We start from the raw sequence: 25,946 nt of genomic DNA, 5'->3' as shown, positions 1-25,946 counted from the left end.
ACGGAGCTGGATGAGCCCTTCAAATTAAAGATCTTCCCCCATCAGAAAAGGAGGACATTGAATGTTCCATCTATTCCATGGAGTAGCATTATGCTGTAATGAAGGGGTTACAGGCAGCACGGTGGCGCAGTGGTTAGCACTCTAGCCTTGCAGCGCTGGAGTCCTGGGTTTAAGTCCTGAAGATGCAATAATCCTTTTGTTTTTTGTACCGTAATCGATGTTCTGGCGGAGCTCGGCCACGCTGATGGCGCTCTGGGTTCTGTACAATGATGTGGAATCCAAGCCTGAAAGAAAGAAAAAAGAGCGATGAGCAACACTGGGCGCAAGTCTCCGATCAGAAAGATTTTTATTTTTACGGGTCAGATACTTTGCTCATCTGACGCCTATATGACCGTAACCTGTTTTACAGCCGCAGAGTCGGATTTTCTATGCTCCCGATACTAGCTCATTAGTGGCCATAATACATATACTGTATACGTTTTCTGCCGCCTTTTTCACAGTCCGCTACACCAATGCTGCATACACCGTGATCGAGGGAGTCAGGATGATGAATGCACTACATACCTTTTCTTTCTATGGTCTCGATCAGCTTGGCAAGGACCGGTGGGGCCGGCTCTGGTGATGAGAACTGTTCGGCCAGATCAGGAAGCATGAAAGCTGCAGGAGAGAAAAAAAAAGGAAAAAAAAAAAAAAAAAAGTCATTAGTTCTCAGCTACTTAGAAACCAGAGAGTTAAAGTTTAAACTCTGAGCAAACACTTTATATTTGACAAGTCTGAGCAAATGTTCCATAAATCAGAGATGGCCACGGGAGACAAGGCGGTGTCATCACCTGCCATAAGTGAGGGTGCGCTTACAGCCTCAAGACACTAGGGGGAGCCAGAGATGAGGGTGTAATGGACGATGCTGAAGTGTCTGCGCACTGCTGCGTTTTTGGGGCAAGGTCTCTGCAGGTATTATAGGGAGGGGAAAGCAGGAAAGGTTAAAAGTTCTCAATTCTAAACCCCAGGCTGTTTTATATCCATCCTGTATTTAATTAGAGAATATTAACAAATATTCAACTTAATTAAATACTCATACACGCATACCAGAATACAATTACAAGGCGAAAAAAGAAAATAAAAAAAAGGAAAAAAAAGGCAGCAGCTGGCTGAGATTTATTTTTTTTCACTGCAGGAGTGGAGAATGAGAGCAGCCATATTTAAGCAGGCAAAAGAAAAAAAGGAAAGTCGCACTCTCAGCGGCTTGTGCAGCTCCATTTGCTTATTTTAGAGGCGCTGACGAGCCGGATCCAACTATAACATAGCGGGAGCAGGAAAGGCTCACACACTGGAAGCTTTTAGGGCGAGACGGGACATTATAAGCAGTGCACAGCTGTGGCAACAAGGGCAGGGGGTGCGGATGGCCAGGATTACTGCGAGGTCTCCGCACCGTTTCCTTAAAAGCCGCCATTAGTGGACTTCACACACACAGGTGGAAAACCAGTCTGCATTTATCCGGCAAGGAATGTAAATAAGAGGATCGGTTTCGGGCGCTCGGTTCGGACGCGGAGAAATCGGCTATTTTTAACCCCCTCCGGTCAGCATTACAGGAATCAAAGCAAAATCAATCCAGAAAAACCCACCCAAAAATCAAACAATGGCCTTATTATGAAAAAAAAAAAGTAAAAAAAAAATAAAAAGAAATCTCAGCTAAAACTATCCCTCGCTGCCCGGCGTTCCCTGCGCTGTAGCCCGGTTTATAGTTTAGGCATCCGAATGAAACAAAAGCAAAGCGCCATATAAAAAGCCTTCATTACAGCCAGGGACAAGAGAACAATTAATCCTCCGCTTACAGGAATTAAAGAGTAACCCCGCGTAATCCGCCGCTCACATAATCTCTCCCTTCTTGTAGACTTGCACAATCAGCAGCGGAGGAGAAGGGCAAAGTGCGGGCACGACGCTGCCAGATTAATACCACGGGAGGAGATGCTAATCGCCGCCACATGATGGATTGGAAATTCCGCACACAGATATTTCATGGATTATCCAGGAGACGGCAAAATCTTCAGCTTTGATGTCGGCCAAAGAGAAAAATCCGGGGATTGTCCCTCATGCTTTACATACCCGGCTCTCCCAGGAGATATGGGGACACTCATTTATCATGTCAGTAATAGGGTACCGACGTCTAGGACAGGGGTCAGCAAGCTGCGCAGTGTAGCCGCTGCCAGGACATGCTGGGAGTTATGGTGTCACAGCAGCTGGAGCACCGCAGGCCGTCGTGGCATGCTGGGGATTGTGGTCCCACAACAGCTGGCGTGTCACATGCCATCAGAGCCTGATTGGAGTTGTAGCTTCACGGTAGCTGGAGCGCTGCGGATCCTCAGGGCATGCTGGGGGCTGTAGTGTCTCATGCTGTCCAGCCATGCTAAGAGCTGTAGTTTTACAACAGCTTGTGTGCCGGGGCATGCTGAGGGTTGTAGTTTCACAGCAGCGAGAGTGTCGCATGCTGTCAGGGAATGCCAAACGTTTAGTCTTCTAACGACTGGAGTCTGTCAGAGCATGCTGAGGGTTGTAGTTGTACAAGACGTGGAGTGTCATACGGTGTCAGGACATGCTGAGGGTTGTAGGGTTACAAGACGTGGCGTGTCATATGGTGTCAGGGCATGCTGAGGGTTGTAGGGTTACAAGACGTGGAGTGTCATATGGTGTCAGGGCATGCTGAGGGTTGTAGGGTTACAAGACGTGGAGTGTCATATGGTGTCAGGGCATGCTGAGGGTTGTAGTTGTACAAGACGTGGAGTGTCATACGTGTCAGGGCATGCTGAGGGTTGTAGTTGTACAAGACGTGGCGTGTCATATGGTGAGAGCATGCTGAGGGTTGTAGGGTTACAAGACGTGGAGTGTCATACGGTGTCAGGGCATGCTGAGGGTTGTAGGGTTACAAGACGTGGAGTGTCATACGGTGTCAGGGCATGCTGAGGGTTGTAGGGTTACAAGATGTGGAGTGTCATACGGTGTCAGAGCATGCTGAGGGTTGTAGGGTTACAAGACGTGGAGTGTCATACGGTGTCAGGGCATGCTGAGGGTTGTAGGGTTACAAGACGTGGAGTGTCATACGGTGTCAGGGCATGCTGAGGGTTGTAGGGTTACAAGACGTGGAGTGTCATACGGTGTCAGAGCATGCTGAGGGTTGTAGGGTTACAAGACGTGGAGTGTCATACGGTGTCAGAGCATGCTGAGGGTTGTAGGGTTACAAGACGTGGCGTGTCATATGGTGTCAGGGCATGCTGAGGGTTGTAGGGTTACAAGACGTGGAGTGTCATACGGTGTCAGGACATGCTGAGGGTTGTAGTTGTACAAGACGTGGAGTGTCATACGTGTCAGGGCATGCTGAGGGTTGTAGGGTTACAAGACGTGGAGTGTCATACGGTGTCAGAGCATGCTGAGGGTTGTAGGGTTACAAGACGTGGAGTGTCATACGGTGTCAGGGCATGCTGAGGGTTGTAGGGTTACAAGACGTGGAGTGTCATACGGTGTCAGGGCATGCTGAGGGTTGTAGGGTTACAAGACGTGGAGTGTCATACGGTGTCAGAGCATGCTGAGGGTTGTAGGGTTACAAGACGTGGAGTGTCATACGGTGTCAGAGCATGCTGAGGGTTGTAGGGTTACAAGACGTGGCGTGTCATATGGTGTCAGGGCATGCTGAGGGTTGTAGGGTTACAAGACGTGGAGTGTCATACGGTGTCAGGACATGCTGAGGGTTGTAGTTGTACAAGACGTGGAGTGTCATACGTGTCAGGGCATGCTGAGGGTTGTAGGGTTACAAGACGTGGAGTGTCATACGGTGTCAGAGCATGCTGAGGGTTGTAGGGTTACAAGACGTGGAGTGTCATACGGTGTCAGGGCATGCTGAGGGTTGTAGTTGTACAAGACGTGGCGTGTCATATGGTGAGAGCATGCTGAGGGTTGTAGGGTTACAAGACGTGGAGTGTCATACGGTGTCAGGACATGCTGAGGGTTGTAGGGTTACAAGACGTGGAGTGTCATACGGTGTCAGAGCATGCTGAGGGTTGTAGTTGTACAAGACGTGGCGTGTCATATGGTGAGAGCATGCTGAGGGTTGTAGGGTTACAAGACGTGGAGTGTCATACGGTGTCAGGGCATGCTGAGGGTTGTAGGGTTACAAGACGTGGAGTGTCATATGGTGAGAGCATGCTGAGGGTTGTAGTTGTACAAGACGTGGAGTGTCATATGGTGAGAGCATGCTGAGGGTTGTAGGGTTACAAGACGTGGAGTGTCATATGGTGAGAGCATGCTGAGGGTTGTAGTTGTACAAGACGTGGAGTGTCATATGGTGAGAGCATGCTGAGGGTTGTAGTTGTACAAGACGTGGAGTGTCATATGGTGAGAGCATGCTGAGGGTTGTAGTTGTACAAGACGTGGAGTGTCATATGGTGAGAGCATGCTGAGGGTTGCAGTTTTACAAGACATGGAGGGTCATGTGGTGTCAGGGCATGCTGAGGGTTGTAGTTTTACAAGACGTGGCGTGTCATACTGTGTCAGGGCATGCTGAGGGTTGTCGTTTTAGAAGGTGTAGTGTATGATATGATGTCAGGGCATGATGAGGGTTGTGGATTTAGAAGAGGTGGCGTGTCATATGGTGTCAGGGCATGCTGAGGGTTGTAGTTTTACAACAGCTGGAGGAGTCGGGAGATGCTGAGGAGTGCACAGGCTCCAGACTCTACTCAGCCTTGAATGGCTGCTACCAGGGAACAAAAGATATACACACCAAATACACAAGAATGAATATGCTTCAATAACTTCTATGTAAAAAGCTGTAAAATAAAAAGGTAAATGCCGATTCAGCAGAACTGATTTTGTGCACCCCCTCTCTGTCTCCTTGGCCACAGATCAGACTAGCGGGCATCTGTGCCATTACGGAACTTTCACAGTTATGGTGGACGTGTTCATTCTGAGCTGGGAAAGGAGTAACAACCCCCTCTACCTCCTGCTTGGAGCTGAAAAGTGCAAATGTTGAACTCTGCGGCGGGACGGTGAATGGCCCCTTTTTATTTTAGGAAGGGAGACAGGAAATAGTAATTGCTAAATTTTCAGTGGCAGAGGATGTGTGATCGAGGCTTGGAAAAAAAAAAAAAGGAAAGGAAAGGAGGGGAAATCAAAATGCAGAAGTCCCCGGCACGAATAAATAAGTCCACAGAGCAGAAGCAGGAAGCCGGATGGGCTGGTAGCGCACACTGCCCACCTCTTACCAGTGATTAAAGCCACCGAGTAATGCAAACATAGAAGAAAGGCAGGGGCAGAAAAGAGCCCCTCGTGTCTAGACGAGACCCCATTACATGTTTTGTACCTGCCACCAGAATGTGTGCTTTCTTGCAGCTGTTCTGAAAGACAGCCTGCAGCTTCGGAGCGCTGAATCCCCCTTTCAGAAACTTGGCAACCTTGTTGATCCCCTTGCTACAGTCCTCAATCAGTTTCTCGCTGAGCGCAATCATCTTTCGTCCCCCCTTGGCCGGACTTTGGCGTTCAGGTCAGTGTCCGAGCACCAGCAGATGCTCCTCATGGGCGAGAGTGAGCGGTGGGACCTCCGGCAGGTAGTACAAGAAGCCTGTCAGTGACATGTCACCCACGCAGCATTTTCCACCAAGTCTATTTTTACTTGCATGGAGCGGCAGCAAATCAGTAGGCTCCATAGCTGGAGATGCCCTCCAATCCCCGGGCTCTTGTGTCTTGGTAACAGAGACAGGTCTGAACAGCGACGCTGGAGCCGACAGCATACCTTACATTGAAGGCCGTGCCAACATTGCTGCACAGTGCAAGATGAAACCGGCTCGCAGCTGCACCTTTTGGAGAGGTCCTCCGCAGAAAGATATACTATAAAGCCAATACCTGGCACGGCCGAGTGGAAACTTATAGCGTCTAGATTTGTTCCAGACACACATACCGGAGTAAGAGCTTTTCTTCTGTCTGCTGGATGAAAAAAAGGTTCTGGAGAACATGGGCTTGTGTGCAGTGACCCGTACCTAGGGGGTAGATGAAGTCTGCCACAGACATGCTCCAATTTTTGGGAAATGGATAAACCCTACACTTGAAAACTTGCACCTTACTCAAGGAAGGAGGAAATGTGGTGACGTCCTCCTAAGCAATGCTCAGGATGAACTCGAGGGTCTCCATTTTCACCACTCGATTTGTAGCACCATGCTAGAGCATATAAAAATATAAGGGTATGTATTCACCGAGCTGGAAAAATGAAATACGGTTTAGAAAAAAAAAAAAATAAATAAAATTTTTTTTTTTTTTACATGTTTACAAAGTTTCAGTTTTTGAAGGAAAAAAAAAAAAAAAAAAAAAGGTTTTGCAGCCTTTTGACTTCCTGGTGTCAAAACTGGAGCGGATTCCACAAAAATTCTGCATCAAAGGCCTGTCAATTTGCCTTTACCCTCCACCCTGCGCCGACTGACATTTTCGCCCCTTCTAAAAACTTGCTAAATGGAAAAGCAAACGTGTATTTCCCATTAAAACCATTAGGAAATGTTTGCAAAAAGACAAAAAAAAGCGATTTTTTTTTAAGCAGGCATGCAACAATATCCAAGAGTAAAAAAAAATAAAATAAAATAACTGTGTGACCATGCCCTAAACTCGGCAGGTAGTGCCTTTTGTTCGAACAGAGAGATAAGCATCGCCTGTATCAGACCCGAGTAGTTTCCGATCTGGTTTCCCCATCGAGGATCAGAAAATCCCTGAAGAACACAAATTCCTTGCGGATGACGGTCTAATGTCAGTGTTTGTGTTACATGACAGGTACCTGCACTTGTGGGTATTGCTATCCCAGGAAATGGAAATGTCTGTACATTCACCACCCAGTCTATCACAGGAGGCACAATTCTATATCAGAACTTAGTAAGGCCTTACCATTGACAATTAACTTTCTACTTGACGTACAAGAAAGAAATAAAATAGATCAGACATCCCAACTCTCTACAATGAGACGTAGCACAAGTGATGTGCTCCCCCCATGTGTGCACACCTCTCCCGGCACAGTCCGGTACCAAGCTCGCGGCATGCTACAGCAGCTGACAAAGTCCGATAACCGCTGTTTTCCTAATTAGCCAATGCAGGTGAACGGTCTTTGAGGCGTTGTACATCATGTCCCGACAGTCCAAGCCTCAGTAAACGTGTGAATTATGACCTGTCAGACACGCTTTACCTGCTATAGAATATACTTCTTAGAAATAGGAGCTATAAATAAGATAGCAGATGGCTTTTGTTGGCTCCAGTCAAAGCGGAGACACTTTCTGGAAAGAAGCCCCAAGGAATTAAAGCTGCCCCCTACATGTCTGTTTAGCATTACGAAGCCTGCGGCTGTGCCAACTAAATACTATTTAATATAAAAGAAGAGGGGGGAGTGAAGATGACTAATAAAAGTCATGCACGCTCTTTTTTCTACGTAGGTTCTTTGCACACTTTGACTAGCCATGGCTTTCTACACTTGAAGACCCTTTAATTAGTCCTTACAAGTCATTTTGGTTTCTAGAATTCATTTATCAGCACAGAACCAACATAAGTCTCCGCAGAAGAAGTTTCCCACCATGACGTGCTGGTGAAGGACATCATGAGTGTAAGGAGTCTGCGATAATGTCAGCCGCGCGGCAAGATAAGAGACAAGTCAGCTGTCAGAGTATGGGAACCAGAATGACCGTCAGATTTTGTATTCGCAGTCCGATATTAACATTTGGTAGATTATACCTCCTGCGTTGTCAGATCGTCTACGGAGCATAATGTCGGCTATATACTGGAAAAGCTGAGAGAAAACCTCAACTTCTGCCAAGAAGTCACAACAGCCATGTAACATGTAAGTGAAGTTCCCATGGTGTATTGCTCTATGGCCTCATTCAGACTCCGTTTGGTCAGTTTTTATCAAAAATGTCATCAGTTTTTCTAAGATGAAAAAATGAAATTGAGGTTTCTCAAACTTCTCCTACAAAACAGTCCATAAAAGACAGACGGGCACCACACAAGGCATCTGAAGGTGGACAGTTTTTCACAGACCGAGGCTTGCTTTAACGAGTTTGATCCAAGACTCTGATCTAAAATCGGACGTGTCTCCGTGTTGTTGTCAGGATAATTTTGGCTGCAAAAATAACCCGACAAGTGAACAGCCCGATACACTTTAGGAAGTACCAGCGCCATCCTAGAACAAAACACAAAGACCCCATAGGAGAAAAATGGACATCAACAAGCCCCAATCGGGAGGTCCGGCTACAGATCACAGACCTCCAGAATAGAAAATCGCTGTGTACATTTTACTATACAGTAGGAACTCATCGCTGAACTAAAACCTCAACCACTGTGGCTCTCATATCTTGCACTAATGAGGACTAGAAGTTGATGCTGATGTAAACTAGATTGTAATTTGCAATGAAGCATCCATGTGAACACAATGTCAGACAAAAAAAAAAAGAGGAGCGGTGAAAGATTCTGCCCAGGAATATGATGGAAACTTGATCATGTCCAATATAGTAAACTAGGTCCATTGGGAGTGGATGTGAAGGACGCTCAGAAGCTCACAGCACCTAGTGTGAGCTAAACCTGCTGATTTTGGCAGCATTGGTCGACCATAGGATGTATATGGTTTTCCCCGACACCCAACATATTATGTAGCGGGAGAGAAGCATCGGGGATTTGGAATTTCAGCATCCGATCCTTACTGTTAAATTTGTGGCAATGGCTTTCTTCTTTCCCCTTCCAAAAAAAAGTGAAAGTTTGGTCAAGTCAAGCACTCCTTTCTATGAGATATCAACCACTGAGGACTCTCAATTCTAAGTATTTTCCTTTCTATAAGGGTGTTCGAGAAATAGCCCTATGCCAATCAAATTATAGCAGACAGCCATAGGAGTGTTAATGGCAATAAATGGAGCCATTTGAGAAAACTCCTTGTTTGGGGGCTGTGTGATGAAATGGAGGATTGGAGGTCTTTTGGTTCTTCGGAATGCGTTACCACATGAGTAGCGTCTTCGGCACTGTCCGGCCTCGCTATGTACATGGAGCGGGAATATACCGGTTCTATAGCCGCCCCATACGTGCCAGCCTCGGATTACATTCGGTGGAAACGTTCCTGAATCTCTCTTTACCTGCTAAAGATCTGAGGAGCTGCCTAAAAAGGTGATGACAGGAGATCTGTTCTCTGAAATGCCAACGCTGCAGCACAGGCCAGCAGTCATGAGCAGGGATAAGAGAAGGTGACCCGAGTGCTGCGCAGAAAGTGAAGCCCAATAAAAATAACTGGTGCAATGACAAACACCAACGGGTCAGCTCCACTCGAGGCCCTCCACTCGATTTTGATTTTCTGCGTCGTGTTACCTCGTCTCAAAGGGTTTTCCATAGTGATCTCACTAGTCTGTAATCATGTACTTTCTAAGATGCTCTGCTTTTGTGTCATACTTTTACCTCATAAATTAACATTAACTGTACAAAAACAAAACAACTGAGCAGATTACTGTGAAAACTGCACCTGTAAAAAAACAAAAAACACAAGACCGAAACCTACCAGCAAGAGGAATGAAAATACTTGTGCTCACTTCTCCTACAGTGCCCCCAAAGGGCGAGAGAGGTCCAACATTGAAAATTATAAACAATCCCAATACAATGTGAAAGCACAGCATGAAGGGGGGAAACACTTTTTTTGTAGCCTGTCTCCACTTGGCCAATACTCCAAACAGCTCACCATCCGCTTATGTCAGAAAGGATATGAAAATAAATTTGCACAAAAAATGGCTGCAGGACTGCTGATGCCACCATTAAGGGTCCATCGGAGCAGCAGCTGGCATGGATCAGAGGTGGGCAACTACTGTCTGCAATATTTTTAACAAAGGTACATGATGTCCTGCAGAATGCGGATTAGGTAGCCACCATTTAAAGAGAAGCCCTGTGTATGCTACATTGAACTCTGAGGATATATGCAGTCTTTTTGCAGAATTTTCAGTTTTTGAGGAGTTTGGGGGGAGGGGGGGATTTGTAGAGCTTCTGATCCAAAAACTCTTCAAATGAACGCATTGTGCACACACTCCAAGAGATCAAACACCTACAGGGTGTTTTATGTGAAGTCAGTGACAGATTGTCCTACACCCACCAATGCAGTTTACATTTTTGTTGGTTGCATACCCGCTCAGCAAAGAGCTCATCTGAATGAGCTTATCAGGTCTGAGAGTTATCGTTGGTCATCAGGAGGGGTAAAGCTTGATCGTAAGACCCCCCTTTCAATCACTGGTGGGTGAAAACTGTCCTTTTCCAGAATCCTATAATGGTGCTCGCAGTATACGGTCTCTAGGTCTAGCGCCGGGATTAGAGGACGGCCTGAGGCCGAGCAAGAGGCCGCATTTCAATGTCACAACCACAGAACAAACCGTCACGTTAAATCTTTGTCTGCCTGTACGAGATAAGGATGACAAGATAGCGTGTATCTGCCGTGTACAGCCGCCTGCTGCCACGGGGAACAACACGCGGTGGTTTCCACTTCTGTCAGAGGGCAGAATGGGGGAGATTTGTGAACCTGCAAGCTCATAAAAACAGTGGGGCGCTTCTAAATTTCACTCACAGCCATGCAAAGTATTGGATTCCAGGCTGACACCAAAAAGGAGGTGAAATCATCATGGCCACCAAGAGGCTGCCAACAACACTGCCGGCGACGGCCTTGTTTTCCACAATCACTGGATCTGGAAATAAACTCGGTACATATTTTACTACTGAAGCACTATCATCTCAAGCCCAGAACAACAAATTGAAACCATATTGGACCCACGCTTTTTTTTCCTCTGAATTTTGCAGGACCCCCACACGCCACCCTTGGTAAGAGGCAGAATATTGCCCCCAGTCTTGATAGGGAGAAGAGGTGAATTCTCCTCAGCACTTGGACGATCCTCTCTGGCATCCTGTCATCTCGCCAACAGACAGGCTTTGCTGTTTTTTTTCCCTCTTAAGTAATAAGAAAAAAAAAAAAAGAAAGCTACTTGCCAACTTAAGCAGCAGTCTCCTCAGGCGATTAAATAATGAAAGGCACATGTACTCGCTTGCACGAATCTGACAGATGAGAACTTCTTAAACTCAGCTAAACCATTGCACAATCCTCGCTCCGGGGGGAGGAGATGGGGAACGTTCCCTCGCCATTCTACGGACTAAAAGTAGCACCGAAAAGCAGAAGGGGGAAAAGGGAGGAAAGAAGTGCACTGCTCCGAGCTGGAGTACCAGACTGCCCTCTTGCCTCTGTGCTGACTGATTCGCTAAATCCGTTCCATGGAGGTTAATCCTATAGGCTTAGCATTTGATGCCAGACAGTTGCTAAACTGGATAAGTGCCGTATACGCCCTCTTGCCTTCTTGATATCACCATCTAGAAGAACCGACTATCGGCTTTCTAGTTCCAGAAGCAATTTAACCTGGTTTTACTGGTTGAGCCCCATCACATAACCCGACAACTGCCTCACGCGAAATAAAGCAGCAATAATGGGAAAGGAATAAGACATAATGGGCCTCATTTATCAAAACAGCAAGGACTGGCATAGCTGCTACATGATAGGTTGTAACGGACGACGCAGCCAGATATTCTATTAGACGGTTTTGATAAATGAGACAGCCGATGTGTTAAAGCTTGGTATAGAGGAGTTGTTCTATGCCCTATTAGACATAATGCAGACTATATCCATTAGAGCAGGGGTCCCCAACTCCAGTCCTCAAGGCCCACCAACAGGTCATGTTTTCAGGATTTCCTTAGTCTTGCCCAGGTAATAATTGCATCACCTGTGCAATGCAAAGGAAATCCTGAAAACATGACCTGTTGGTGGGCCTTGAGGACTGGAGTTGGGGACCCCTGCATTAGAGCTTCGCATACATCTAGCTCTCCCAACACCCAGATAAAACTGCAGGCTTGGCGCCATCGTGCAGAAATCCAACCTCCTTAAAAGGATGGGCACTGGTGATGCGCGAAAGTGGTCGCATAAGTAATTATCTGAGCATGCTCAGGCGCTGACCGCGTGTTTTCGGCGTGCTCGAATAATATGTTCGATTCCCGGGGCTGTTAGACAGCCGCAACACATGCAGGGATTGCCTATCAAGACATGCAGCTGCGGTGACTCGAACATATTTTTCGAGCACGCCGAGACACTCAGTTAGCACCCGAGCATACTCAGATAACACCTTATCCAAGCACGTCCACTCATCACTAATAAGGACACCTTTGGGTGCAAATTTTTACTTAAATGCATGTATTTTCAACTCTTAAAGGCTTTTTATTTGCTTACACTTTGCTGTATCGGAGCATCTATAACTCTTATCTGTCTTTTTCTGAGCTCCTCAGCCCGTTTATGAAAGTTCAGCTCAACGTTACTGTGGCTTGTGGTCATTAGCTGTACAATCGAACACCGATAAGTCGTATAATTGCTCGATTATCAGGCAGTCTGCACTTCCAACGTAATAAATCCCTCAGTGCGTACAGGCTGCCCATCTGTTCGGCAGCCCAAGTCCTGTTTACACAGGACGATGTGCTGCTGAGCCACGATTTCTTGTGTAGCATAAAAGATCATTTCACTCGATGAACGATCATTCTTCATTGGGTGATCGGCAACCTATTTACACTGCAAGATTACCGTGAAATCAACATTACTGGGAATGCCGACTCATAACAGTATTACAATGTAAGTGGAGGCGTTAAACTTTTCCATCATAAAGAGATCACTAACAAGCTCTTTGATAACTCATTCTGCAGCAAACAATAGACAAAGAAAAGCAAAAAAAAGCTAAAGGCAAACTAAAATTGGGTTAAAAATAATAATAATAAAAAACGTTAGTAAAAGTGACTTTAGGCCAAAATACATGCAATGATCTCCAGTATCAGTATTGATCCTGAAAGCTGCACTTCCGACTCAGAAAAATTCAGTATGGCGGACTGTTCAATTCACATGCTATAAGCAGTCCCCTAGAATGTATGTGCCAGGTAAGGCGGCTGAAGTAACTACCTACCCCTCAAAAAAAAAATAAAAAAAATAAACAGGAAAGAGCTCCCGGGAACCGAAGCTCGTATCTGGAGAGGAGAGAGTCCATGTTAGCAGGCTGCATATCATACTACTTTTCGGGCTGGACATAAAGGTGTCGTACAAGATTAGAAAAACATGGCCCCTTTCTTCCTAATGCAGAAAATCCTGCCAAACCCACTCGGAGCGGTCATTTCACAATGGTTGTAGCGCAATGAGTCGCTGACCAAAAGTGTGAAGGCCGGACCTCTCGCCACCAAGTATTATTAACACACTGAGAACCTACAGAAAACCACGTCCTGTAACAACGCAATGAGCACAATAGTAAGGATGGGTCTGGAGAACCCACAACACGAGCCCCTGTTACTATCCAATTATATGATACTGGTAGGAGACTGGATACTACCTGGTTCTCATGAAGAACCATCTATACCTTGTAGGACTCTCCAGGATCTCGCACGTCATCGAGGAACAGCGCTTTGATGCTCAGAAAATGGAAGGATGAAGATTGGTCGTAGGAAATTGTAGTGAGGGCTGTGATCTTTCTTGCTAATTTACAGAAGAGGGAAAATTGTTATTTAAAACAAAAAGATAAAAATCTAATAGTAGAGAAAATGAGTCCACAAAGAAAGGGGCCCACCGGCAGCAAAGGGGGGGATGGGAAATCCACTTCAGATGACAAATAGAATAATAAAATGAATGTATCAAGAAGTGATGCATTATTCAATAAATCAGACAGGTGCATATTCAACGTTTCCATCAAAGGTGATCTTTGTCAAGATTTATCTGTCCGCGGAGAGCTCTGAGAATGTGGATCTAGTGGCGCTATGGATTCTATGGTACGGGGAGATCCACATACTCAGACCCCTGCATAGACAGATAATTCTTGAAAAAGATCTTTGATCGAAACGAATATGCATCTGCATACACTGGATTTATTGAATAAAGTATCACTTGTTGATACATTCAGCCAAAGTTTATAATTGGATGTCATAAGACTTAAGTCATTTCTTCAAAACATACCGTAAGTCATTAAGTGACAGTGTGCAAGCTTATCTAAATGGAAAAACAAGGGTATGTTCCCATGGTCCGTAAACGCTGCGGGTTGGACGCTGCATACAGTCGCACCATCTAATCCGCAGCGGCCAGATGTTACAGCGCAGTGGATTTCATGAAATCCCATGTCCACTATGCGTGCAGGATGTCTCTGGTTTCCCTGGGAGAAGGACATGCAGCGCGTCTTTCTGGACTGCAGCATGTCTATTTATCTTGCAGAGACACTCCATCTCCACAAGATAAATATCACCCGTACAATGTATTGGATGTGGTGATTCCGCACAGTTCAATGAACACACGCGGCACTGCCAGTTTCTGCCCGTGGAAACATACCCTAAGTATTAGCCATGGAATTAAGAAAACGCATGGCCTGAAGCAACCAGCAGCAGCCAATCAATAGAGGTGATACTCTCCGGAACTACGTGTGAAGATCTTGCCGAGTTGCTCACATCTGGACAGACCGTACCCGGCACACCAGCTTTACAGGATGCACCTAGCACTCTTATAATTTGGCAACACATTTGTCTCGCCTCATGTGGCTGACCACAATGTAAAGCATCATGACGACAACATCTTACAGGTTTCACAAAACAAATAATCCACGGCAAAAAGGGTAACAACATGCACAAATGCTGCAAAAAGTCCCAATCTCCCTCCTCTGTGGAGCACCAGAAAGGCCCAAACGAATCCGGGGGTGGGGAATGCACACCACGAGGGGCAACATGGGGTCACTAGTCACAGTTATGCGACTTGGTAACGTCACCTTTGCTGCATGGCAGTGCCATGATGGTGGAATAATTTGTGGTACAGAATTCTCTAAAAACTCCATAGACAATGAAAACATAACCTAACCACAGCGGAGTATCCGGCAATGCCCGTCAGTGCCATAGATACTCACTCCATTGAAACTAGTGACTCGGCCCGTTTGGCTGGCGGACCCCCACCTACCCGAAACCGATGTGATATTTAAGGAAGTAAAATTTTCAATATCCGACAACTGTTTTCTTTTTTTAATCACAGATAACACGTTTATTTGCTGCTACCTAGCAGCGTGTACCATCAGGATGCGCATACACCATTTTGAACTTGCATCATAAAAAATATTTTAGACTTGTGAGCTTATGTCCAGGCATTTCAGACATCCCAAGCATGCCGTTAACACCTTAAGGTACTGTCACACTAAGCGACGCTGCAGCGATACCGACAACGATGTCGATCGCTGCAGCGTCGCTGTTTGGTCGCTGGAGAGCTGTCACACATAGCTCTCCAGCGACCAACGATCCCCGGTAACCAGGGTAAACATTGGGTTACTAAGCGCAGGGCCGCGCTTAGTAACCCAATGTTTACCCTGGTTACCGTTGTAAGTGTAAAAAAACAAACACTACATACTTACATTCCCGGTGTCTGGTCACGTCCCTCGCCTTCAGCTTCCCGCACTGACTGGTGAGCACCGGCCGGCCGTAAAGCAAAGCACAGCGGTGACGTCACCGCTGTGCTTTACGGCCGGCGCTCAGTCAGTGCGGGAAGCTGAAGGCGAGGGACATGACCAGACACCGGGAATGTGAGTATGTAGTGTTTGTTTTTTTACATTTACAACGGTAACCAGGGTAAACATCGGGTTACTAAGCGCGGCCCTGCGCTTAGTAACCCGATGTTTACCCTGGTTACCAGTGAAGACATCGCTGGATCGGTGTCACACACGCTGATTCAGCGATGTCAGCGGGAGATCCAGCGACAAAATAAAGTGCTGGACTTTCCCCAGCGACCAACGATCTCCCAGCAGGGGCCTGATCGTTGGTCGCTGTCACACATAACGATTTAGTTAACGATATCGTTGCTACGTCACAAAAAGCAACGATATCGTTATGTGTGACGGTACCCTTACTCCTCTGTGGCCAACGCTGCCACGTCTCCCAATCTGCTGGTAGCACTGGTCTGTATTAATGTGGCACCACCAGCACAATCACACCCAGGGTTTTTCTCAATGCTGATCATAAGTACAGTTGTCTGTACAATTGCCGTCTATAATTTGTAAAGCGCTGCGGAATATGTTGGCGCTATATAAATAAAAATTATTATTATTATATTATATAAGTTCTGAAAATGGTGAGAAGTTTGTGGGTTCGCTTTAAACATAAAGGGGCCAAAATTGCCCATAAATTAGAAAACAGACCAAGGAGGACAGAGTAAAGCTGCACATGAACGCCCAACAGGCGGAGTGTCATCTACATTTTCTGTGCTGATCACTGTACAGCCAACTTTGTGTATTCCCAATCTCCATCATGTTCCCAGGTCTTGCGGCACACCAGCTCGGTGTCATTCTGGCACATGGATCGCTTGTGTTGTGCAATGAATGATCATGATTCTAGGGACTGCCAAGCCAGGCAGCTGTATCGTGGGGACATAAGTCTTCACTGATGGATCGTGGCCAGTAGATTCCAAAAGATCACAGCTTGGATCTGCTGGAGTCATTAAATGAAACAGACAAATCTTAAAGCACGTAGAGGAGAAGTAGAAGTGTCCAGAATACAGAGCAGGAATTGCAAGTGAAATCCTGAATAGCGCAGTCACCAAGATATCTGGCACAGAGGTTCACTGTGTGTACTGGCAACCCTGACCTTACCACCGGGAGCTATAAATCAGCCCTCTCCATACAGACGGGGATGAAGACTTTTTCTTTCTCTATAGCCATCTGGTTTTGGAATGTGCCAGCAGTTAAAATGTACAAGTCCTAATGAGGGGGAGGGAGGGGAAGGAAAGACATGGAAAGCAAATGTACAACACAAACACTACTTTCCATACACTTCATTAAACGACTTGCAGAAAGTGGCCTTGTATGCTTAATAATTGCAAAAGGACAATGACCCTCACTGTAGAAGAGACTGCACACCATTCATCATGACAGGACTTGTAGTTCTGCAACAGCTGGAGACCCAGAGGTTGCCACAAATTCCTATCCTAATGGTGGGATCAGATTCCAGTCATTAAATCACTAAGAACTGGTATGAAATGATACATTAGGTACACAAAGCCTCATGCCTCAGATACTTCACCTCAGACCAAATTCATTTCTCAAATGCAAAATTAAACAACATCCAAATCTTTAAAATAAATAAATAAATAAATAAAATTCTACCATTTTGCTTTTGTAGCACCTCTCTAAACCCTTCACCTAGATGGGTGTCCTTCTGAGTCTGATGTTAATCCAAAAGCACACCGATATAGGATGCTGTGTCTGCTCTCCTCCTTTTCGTGTACCGACTCAGACTGACTCCTCAACTTCCTGACTGCACAGCACTGGTCACCACTGAACATGTGCATAAAGTGCAGCACAGATTCATCTCCTCTGACTGCACAGCACTGGTCACTACTGAGCATGTACATAAAGTGCAGCACAGATTCATCTCATCTACAACTCCACAGCACTGGTCACTACTGAGCATGTACATAAAGTGCAGCACAGATTCATCTCATCTACAACTCCACAGCACTGGTCACTACTGAGCATGTACATAAAGTGCAGCACAGATTCATCTCCTCTATGACTCCACAGCACTGGTCACCACTGAGCATGTACATAAAGTGCAGCACAGATTCATCTCCTCTACGACTCCACAGCACTGGTCACTACTGAGCATGTACATAAAGTGCAGCACAGATTCATCTCAACTAAAAGCCCAGATCCTTGGAACAGGAACAGAACAGACATTTATAGGACATTTCAGAACTTTCCCAAATTATGAAAACATTTACAGAATATCCTGCGTTGTATTACTGTAGCCAAATTTACGATATATTTTAGGAGTCAATGCATTTTATACCGACTCCAACAAATGGACACAGACACCGACTGCACAGCCCTGTGCACACCTAAGCTTTTACATATACTTTTTCCAACACTGGACCAAAAAAAGAAAACAAGTCAGAGCAGGTCCAACTCATATTTCAATGAATGGATGTGATGTGAACGGACAGCACACAACATAGATAACCGTCAAACAAAGGTTCCAACATGCCTGCCTCTCCTGTCTTTTTCATGAGACCTACTGTCACTGATTCCAAACATCTCCATAACAAAAAACGGATATGCCAGATGCTTATCTGCTCCACAATCATCTATCGGGGAAGGGGGGGGAAGAGAAAGAGTCAGGTCCAACATGCACAGGACTGTCGGTCGAACAGGTCTAAATTGATGGGTTAGATTACTGTTTAATCAGGCTTAAACAATTGCATCAGACAAGGAGAGTATTTTCAGATCTGTAATTAGAGGAGATACAGCATCTAAGGGTACTTTCACACTAGCGTTTTTTTTAAATCCGTCACAATGCGTCGTTTTGCAGAAAAAACGCATCCTGCAAAAGTGCTTGCAGGATGCGTTTTTTCCCCATAGACTTCTATTGACGACGCATTTGCGACGGATTGGCACACTTCGCATCCGTCTTGCGACGGATGCGTCGTGCTTTGGCGGACCGTCGGAAGAAAAAAAACCCTACATGTAACGTTTTTTTCTCCCGACGGACCGCTTTTTCCGACCGCGCATGCGCGGCCGGAACTCCGCCTCCACCTCCCCGCACCTTACAATGGGGCAGCGGATGCGCCGGAAAAATGCATCCGCTGCCTCCATTGTGCAATGCAGCAAACGCTAGCGTCGGAATCTCTCCCCGACGCATTGCGACGGGAAGATTCCGACGCTAGTGTGAAAGAAGCCTAAGGCTTCATGGCGGGAAGATCGCACAAGCTGAACTGTATCAAACTATAGAGAGGAAAGTACACACCGTCCTATACTACACAACTGTGCATAAGTGTGCAGAGAAACTATGGCCAACTCTTCCGAGAGTATTGGGGGATAAATGGTGATAAAAAGCGTAACATTCTGTGTCAAGCTAGTGAAGGAAACACCCTGGACCTCACATCCAGCATGTATTACTGGGAGGGACACCACCATGTGTGAAGTGTCTGAAAGTCTGGGTGGATACAAATGGAAGATCAAGTGGTTTAATAAAGAAAGAAGGAATAAAAAAGTTGCAGATGGAAACTTTAACTCAAAGTAACTGCTCAGAGCTAGAGGCATTATATTCCTTTTGAAGGCTAAGTGTGAGAAAGGGCACAAAGGCCGGCACAACGCTGTGGTGACAGCAGACAATAGGCTGTATTCTTTGACGAGAACAGACATGCCCAATTGGGCTGGTAAAACACAAGCGACTAGTCCACAAGTCAAGCGAGGAAATGCAAGACGGAAAGCACTACTTGCTTCAGACACAACTAGAAATTCTGGAGCGGTTTCTATAACAAGAGGGGGAAAATGTCTTAATTACAGCAGTACATATATGCTAGCCACCTTAGGGAGAGACCCAAGTTGGGCTAAATGTAGCGTCCCGCTACATTTAGCCCAACTTGGGTCTCTCCCTAAGGTGGCTAGCATATATGTATCGCTTGCTCACCGAGCCCCACTCCATACAGCCAACCAATTCCAGCCCTGTGCTGATGAGGGCCTAAAGCCCGAAACACGTGTCCACAGGTAGGAATTGGTTGGCTGTGTAAATTTAGAAACTAATCCGCAGCATTGCACGCTTGGCGGTTCCAAGCGCTGTGGATTAGACAGGGGTGGAAAGAGATGATTTGCATAGCTCCGCCTACTGCAAAGGATTCTGGGTAAACCTGCTATTCTTTGTATTATGCTGCTTGCAAGTACTTTCCGTTTCAGGAAAGCATCCACTATGTATTAATTACAGCAGGAGAGACAAGGAGTTGACAGCCCCCTCGGGAGAAGAGCCGCCAGACACTGCCAAGTGCTCAGGCTCACTGCAGAGACAACATTGCTGGGGAACGGGAACAGATTTCAATGTCGCGTCATGCAAGATATATACAATATACAGAGCGGTAATAAGACAAAGTTTAAAAGATATGAGAAGGTAAAAATTTAGGAGGAGGTAAGTGGGGGTCTCCAATTGTCTCTGGGGACGGCAAGTGTCTATAGAAGCCATGAAACAAGGGACAGTGGTATCGGCTCAGGATTAAGCTCAGGACCAGGGGACTCCATGCAGGGAGGGATAATGCTCCAAGCCAGAAAGCCCACACTAATCTGAGGTCACCCCGTTGAGTGGCTCTTACTGCTGAGGAAAGGCCCGGAGATGTGGTGACAGGACGAATTCACACTTGTGTTTTGTGGTCCGCGCATGGACAGACTGGGGGAGTCCGGACCCGAACTCGACAGCTTCATAAACTGAGGTGAGGCCGTCTGGTTCATGTCAAGAGACCCACATCGGTCCAGGTATCTTGGACCAACACTGATATAGGAGTCTGGGCTTGGTGCATATTCAAACATTGTATATAACCCGACCTCTAATGTCCCCAAAACTTACAAGAAACAAAATGAGCTTAAATCCTGCTGTAACCTAAAGGTACCGTCACATTTAGCGACGCTGCAGCGATCCAGACAACAATCCCGATCGCTGCAGCGTCGCTGTTTGGTCGCTGGAGAGCTGTCACACAGACCGCTCTCCAGCGACCAGCGATGCCGGTCCCCTGGTAACCAGGGTAAACATAGGGTTACTAAGCGCAGGGCTGCGCTTAGTAACCCGATGTTTACCCTGGTTACCAGTGTAAATGTAAAAAAAAACCAAACACTACATACTTACCTTCCGGTGTCTGTCCCCCGGCGCTGTGCTTCTCTGCACTGACTGAGCGCCAGCCGGAAAGCACAGCGGTGACGTCACCGCTCTGCTTTCCAGCTGGCTGGCGCTCACAGTGCAGAGAAGCACAGCGCCGGAGGACAGACAGCGGAAGGTAAGTATGTAGTGTTTGTTGTTTTTTTTACATTTCCACTGGTAACTAGGGTAAACATCAGGTTACTAAGCACGGCCCTGCGCTTAGTAACCCGATGTTTACCCTGGTTACCAGTGAAGACATCGCTGAATCGGCGTCACACACGCTGATTCAGCGATGTCTGCGGGAGTCCAGCGACGAAATAAAGTTCTGGCCTTTCTGCTGCGACCAACGACATCACAGCAGGGGCCTGATCACTGCTGTGTGTCTAACTGAACGACATTGCTAGCCAGGACGCTGCAACGTCACGGATCGCTAGCGATATCGTTCAGTGTGACGGTACCTTAAGTAAAAAGCATGAGAGCATTTAAGTAACATAGGGTTCTTAGTAACTGTTTTTGATCAAAAATAGCATAAAAGCTAATGTGAACATGCGTTTATACGTTGATCTACATGCAATGTGGTTTTTTTTCCCCCTCTAATTTCCCAAGCAGAATCCCAAGGCTGAGGCTATGTGCACACGCTGCGGATCCCAAGCGGATTGGCTGCTGCGGATCCGCAGCTGTTTTCTTTGAGTTTACAGTACCATATAAACCTATGGAAAACAAAATCCGCAGTGCACATGCTGCAGAAAAAAAGTGCGCAAAAACATAGCGTTGTTTATTCCGCAGCATGTCAATTCTTTGTGCGGATTCCACAGCGGTTTACACCTGCTCCATAAGAGGAATCTGCAGGTGTAAAACTGCAGGTGGAATCTGCACAAAAAACACGGTAAAGCCTCAGTAATCCGCAGTGCGGTTTACCAAAATCAGTCCGGAAAAATCCGCAGGACTTTCTGTGTGCACGTAGCCTGACACTGATTTCTAGGGCTGTGGAGTCGGAGCCCATTTTGGTGGAGTCTGTGTCATGGAAATTGAGGAGTCGGAGTATTGGCTTACCGACTCCACAGCCCTGCTGATTTCTGCAATGAATTACTCAGTATGGGACAAATCCTTAGGCTATGAGCACACGTTGCGGATTTTGTGTATGTATGTATGTATGTATGTATGTATGTATGTATGTATGTATGTGTGTGTATATATATACACACACACACGTGTGTGTGTGTGTGTGTGTGTGTGTGTGTGTGTGTGTGTGTGTGTGTGTGTGTGTGTGTGTGTGTATATATACGGTATATGTACATATATACATATATATACACACACATATATACACACACATACATATACACACATACATATACATACACACATATATACACACTTTTTTCACACACCATATACATTTCCCCCGTTGGATGTATGGAACCCAGATTTTCCATCCATTTTGAGTAAAATACATGTGTCGCCTAGTCATGAATGGCGGCCATGTAAAACTGGCGACAATAGGAGCAGCTAAGACCTAGCACGCAAGCTGATCATAAATGCATGTAATTACTGTAAAGGTAACCTTGTAAAGTGCAGATTTCACTATATACCTGGACGTGATCAAAGGAAATGCTGATAATTATAGATTGAACTTCAGAAGACAGAAGGCAGCGTCACCATGAGGCATCTGTACAAGGAATAAATGCCTGTAATTGAGTCTTCCCTTCTGTCATCTCGCTGTGATCGGCACACGGGGATATGAACATGTGCAACCTCGTACCTCTACTTACAGGTAGGAAAAGTGTTAGGCTCTTCTATATGTGCATAAATTGTATTTTCAACATGTAAATTTCAAGAAAAAAGGTAAATAAAATTATAAAGTTCCAACCATTTCTAGCTATGTATACGGCCCAGACAGGGCTGCTCCCAATGTATTACAGCAGCAACTGCATCACCAAGAAAATGAAAAGTCTAAGGGCTTGTTCACATGTGGAAAAAAAAATCCATAGCGTTTTATGCATCTCTAATCTCATGCACTTGCTGCTTATTTTTTTCCTTGCAGGTTTCACATCTGCAGGACGTCAATTCTTGCAGCGATTTTTAGCAGCATTTCTTAGCTATTCAAATGAATGGGGCGGGGGGAAAAACTCATCAAGAAACATTCACAAAACCATGCCTATTTTACACAGCGTTTTCCCTTCCAGTAAGCAGATTTTGGCAGCACGTCCGCTGCTCTGTACTGCAAAGGGTAATCACCTCTGCAGATTTCACATCCGGAATGCCGAGCAGTTTTTGCTGTGGATCTTATCCATAAAGTACACATCATTTCCTAAAATCTTACACATAGCACTGCTATTATAGCACAGCGCAGATTCTCCATCCAGAAAACCCAGATACAAATGTTAACATGTATTTCCCAGGAAAAGAGAACAAGTCAGGCCAAACGGGCGCCATACACGTGAAAAATATAGTTCTTACCGATAACGGTATTTCTCTGAGCCCATGACGGCACCACGGAGAGAGCGGATCCGCCCACCAAGGACAGGAAACCTACGGATAAAAAGGCGGTACCACTCTCCTGCATCAGTTGTTTACATAGATAATGATGGGAGACTACTAAGACATTTGTAACAATTTTAACTGTTTAGCATAACAAGATACCGCGTGACTTTAAATTATAATAGACTATGGCACTATTCCATGTGTGCACCCATAAGTGAAGGGAGGGAATGTACGGGTGCCGTCATGGGCTCAGAGAAATACCGTTATCGGTAAGAACTATATTTTTCTCTGATCGCCCATGACGGCACCACGGAGAGAATTACATAGATAGTACATTCAGGGAGGGACCACTGCCTCCAGAACCCTTTTACCAAAAGTAAGGTCTGAAGAGGAGATTAGGTCCAATCTATAGTGCCTATAGAATGTGGATGGTGAGGACCAGGTAGCAGCTCTACATATCTGGTCTATGGAAGCTCCGGCCTTCTCCGCCCAGGAAGTTGCTACTGCCCTTGTTGAGTGAGCTTTAACCTCCCCGGGAACGGGCATCCCACTTGCTGAGTATGCTAGGCTGATGGCGTCCGTGATCCATCTTGCTATGGTGGCTTTAGATGCTTTTTTCCCCTTCCGGGGACCCTGGAAACACACAAACAGAGAGGAATCCTCCCTACTCTCTCTAGTGACTTCTAGGTAATGTAAGAGACATCTCCTTACATCTAGTGTATGTAGATTTTGTTCCTCATTTTTAGGATTGGGACAGAAGGAGGGAAGAGATATCTCTTGAGACCTGTGAAATTTTGAAGCCACTTTCGGGAGATATGCTGGGTCTGTTTTTAAAACAACCCTATCCTCTAGAAATTGTGTGTGAGGAGGCCTGGCTGAAAGGGCCTGCAAGTCGCTGACCCTACGGGCAGAAGTAAGGGCGACTAAAAGAGCTGTCTTGAGGGATAGCGTTTTTATTGTAGATTCATGTAATGGTTCAAATGGAGGACTAGTCAGGGCTTTAAGGACCAAATTTAAGTCCCACTGAGGAACCACTTTTACTGGCAGAGGCCTAGATCTTCCTGCCGCCCTAATGAATCTAGAGACCCACCTATTTGAAGCCAAGTCAAAATTAAATAGAGCACCTAATGCTGCCACATGGACTTTTAGGGTACTGGTGGCTAACCCCATTTCCAACCCGTTTTGCAAGAACTCTAAAATGGCATTAATAGGAATTTCTTTCCCTATTTTAGCGCCTGAAACGGACAGGAACTTTTTCCATATTTTGCCGTACTGTTTTGTTGTAACCGGCTTCCTACTTTTCAACAGAGTTGAAATTAACCCTGAAGAGAACCCTCTGCTTTCTAATATTTTCCTCTCAAGAGCCAGGCTGTCAAGTGTAAGTTCTTGACCCGCGGATGATAGATTGGGCCCTGTGACAACAGATCCTGTAGGTCTGGCAATACCCAAGGGTCGGATATCGACATCTTTCTCATCCATGAGAACCAAGGTCTCTTCGGCCAGAACGGGGCAATTAATATGACCAACGCCCCGTCCTCCCGAATCTTCCTCAGCACTGCTGGAATCAAAATGAGAGGAGGAAAGGCATAGACCAGATGGTGACCCCAAGAAATCAGGAAAGCATCCAGGGCTACTGGGTTCCCCATGGGAGATAGAGAGCAAAAGGCGGCTACTTTTTTGTTTAAATGGCTCGCGAAGAGATCTATTTTGGGAACCCCCCATTTCTGAGTGATCTGGGTAAATATGCCTGGATTTAGTTCCCATTCTCCCTGTTTTAGGCTGGAACGACTGAGGAAGTCTGCCTTGTAATTGTCTATCCCTTTTATGTGTAGACTTGTCAGGGATAGAAGGTTGTTTTCGGCTATCTGAAGGATCGAGTTGGCCACTTCCATTAGACTTTTGGAACGGGTACCCCCCTGATGGTTTATATACGATACTACCACCTGATTGTCCGACATCACCCTCACATGGTGAGATTGAAGGACCCCCAGGAATTCCTGAAGGGCAAATTTTACTGCCAGGAGTTCCTTCATATTGGAGGAATTGTTTGCAAGGGACGGGGACCAAATGCCCTGAGCTACAAGGTCGCCCAGATGAGCCCCCCACCCTGAGGGGCTTGCGTCCGTTGTTAGGACCTTTGATATCGGGATTACCCATGGAACTCCCTGTGAAAGATTTTCCTGCAATGTCCACCAAGTTAGAGAGAGATTGGTGCGAGGAGACAATGTTAACCGCCCGTCTAAATGCTCTCCTAGGCGGATTTGCTCGGACAGTAGCTGCCATTGGAGATCCCTGGAATGTAGTTGGGCCCACTGGACTGCCGGGATGCAAGAGGTCATAGAGCCTAACAGTGACATGCCCTGTCGGAGAGTTATAGAGGGGAGAGATTGTACTCTTGATGCTAAGCTTTTTATCTTTTGTAATTTGCCCTCTGGGAGCCGGCATTCCATTTTTCTGGAGTCTAGAGTGAGACCTAGGTACTCCTGAACCTGAGAAGGCACCAGTTTGGATTTCTCTAGGTTTATTAGCCAGCCCAGGTTTTTTAGAGATTGAATCACTAAATCTAGCTGATTCTTGCAATGTTGCTGGGAGGAGCCTATCACCAGGAAATCGTCCAGATATGGAACGATCAGGGTGTTTTCTTCCCTGAGGTGAGCCATTACCTCCGCGACCAGCTTTGTAAAAACCCTCGGGGCTATTGCTAGGCCGAATGGAAGAGCTGTAAACTGGAAGTGTCT

The 25,946-nt window shown here is 46.1% G+C and overlaps 1 protein-coding gene across 4 annotated transcripts in view; it reads right to left on the bottom strand.

The window, feature by feature from the left end:
• PIK3R1 (phosphoinositide-3-kinase regulatory subunit 1) overlaps positions 1-25,946 on the bottom strand; it is a 57,575-nt gene that overhangs the window by 15,392 nt on the left and 16,237 nt on the right. For 2 of the 4 annotated variants that reach the window (XM_069749679.1, XM_069749688.1), the window contains exons 1-3: positions 5,348-5,608; positions 565-657; positions 210-284 (exon numbers count right to left, since the gene is read on the bottom strand). In XM_069749679.1, coding sequence (XP_069605780.1) covers positions 210-284; positions 565-657; positions 5,348-5,492 — 313 coding nt within the window. In that variant the 5' untranslated portion in view covers positions 5,493-5,608. Of the gene's footprint in view, positions 1-209; positions 285-564; positions 658-5,347; positions 5,609-25,946 lie in introns of those variants that run through there. The other 2 variants (XM_069749664.1, XM_069749671.1) reach the window with 1 other exon arrangement.

Source organism: Ranitomeya imitator, chromosome 1 (assembly GCF_032444005.1).
Source record: "Ranitomeya imitator isolate aRanImi1 chromosome 1, aRanImi1.pri, whole genome shotgun sequence".
NCBI lineage: Eukaryota > Metazoa > Chordata > Amphibia > Anura > Dendrobatidae > Ranitomeya > Ranitomeya imitator.
This window is presented reverse-complemented; position numbering and strand designations above follow the sequence as displayed.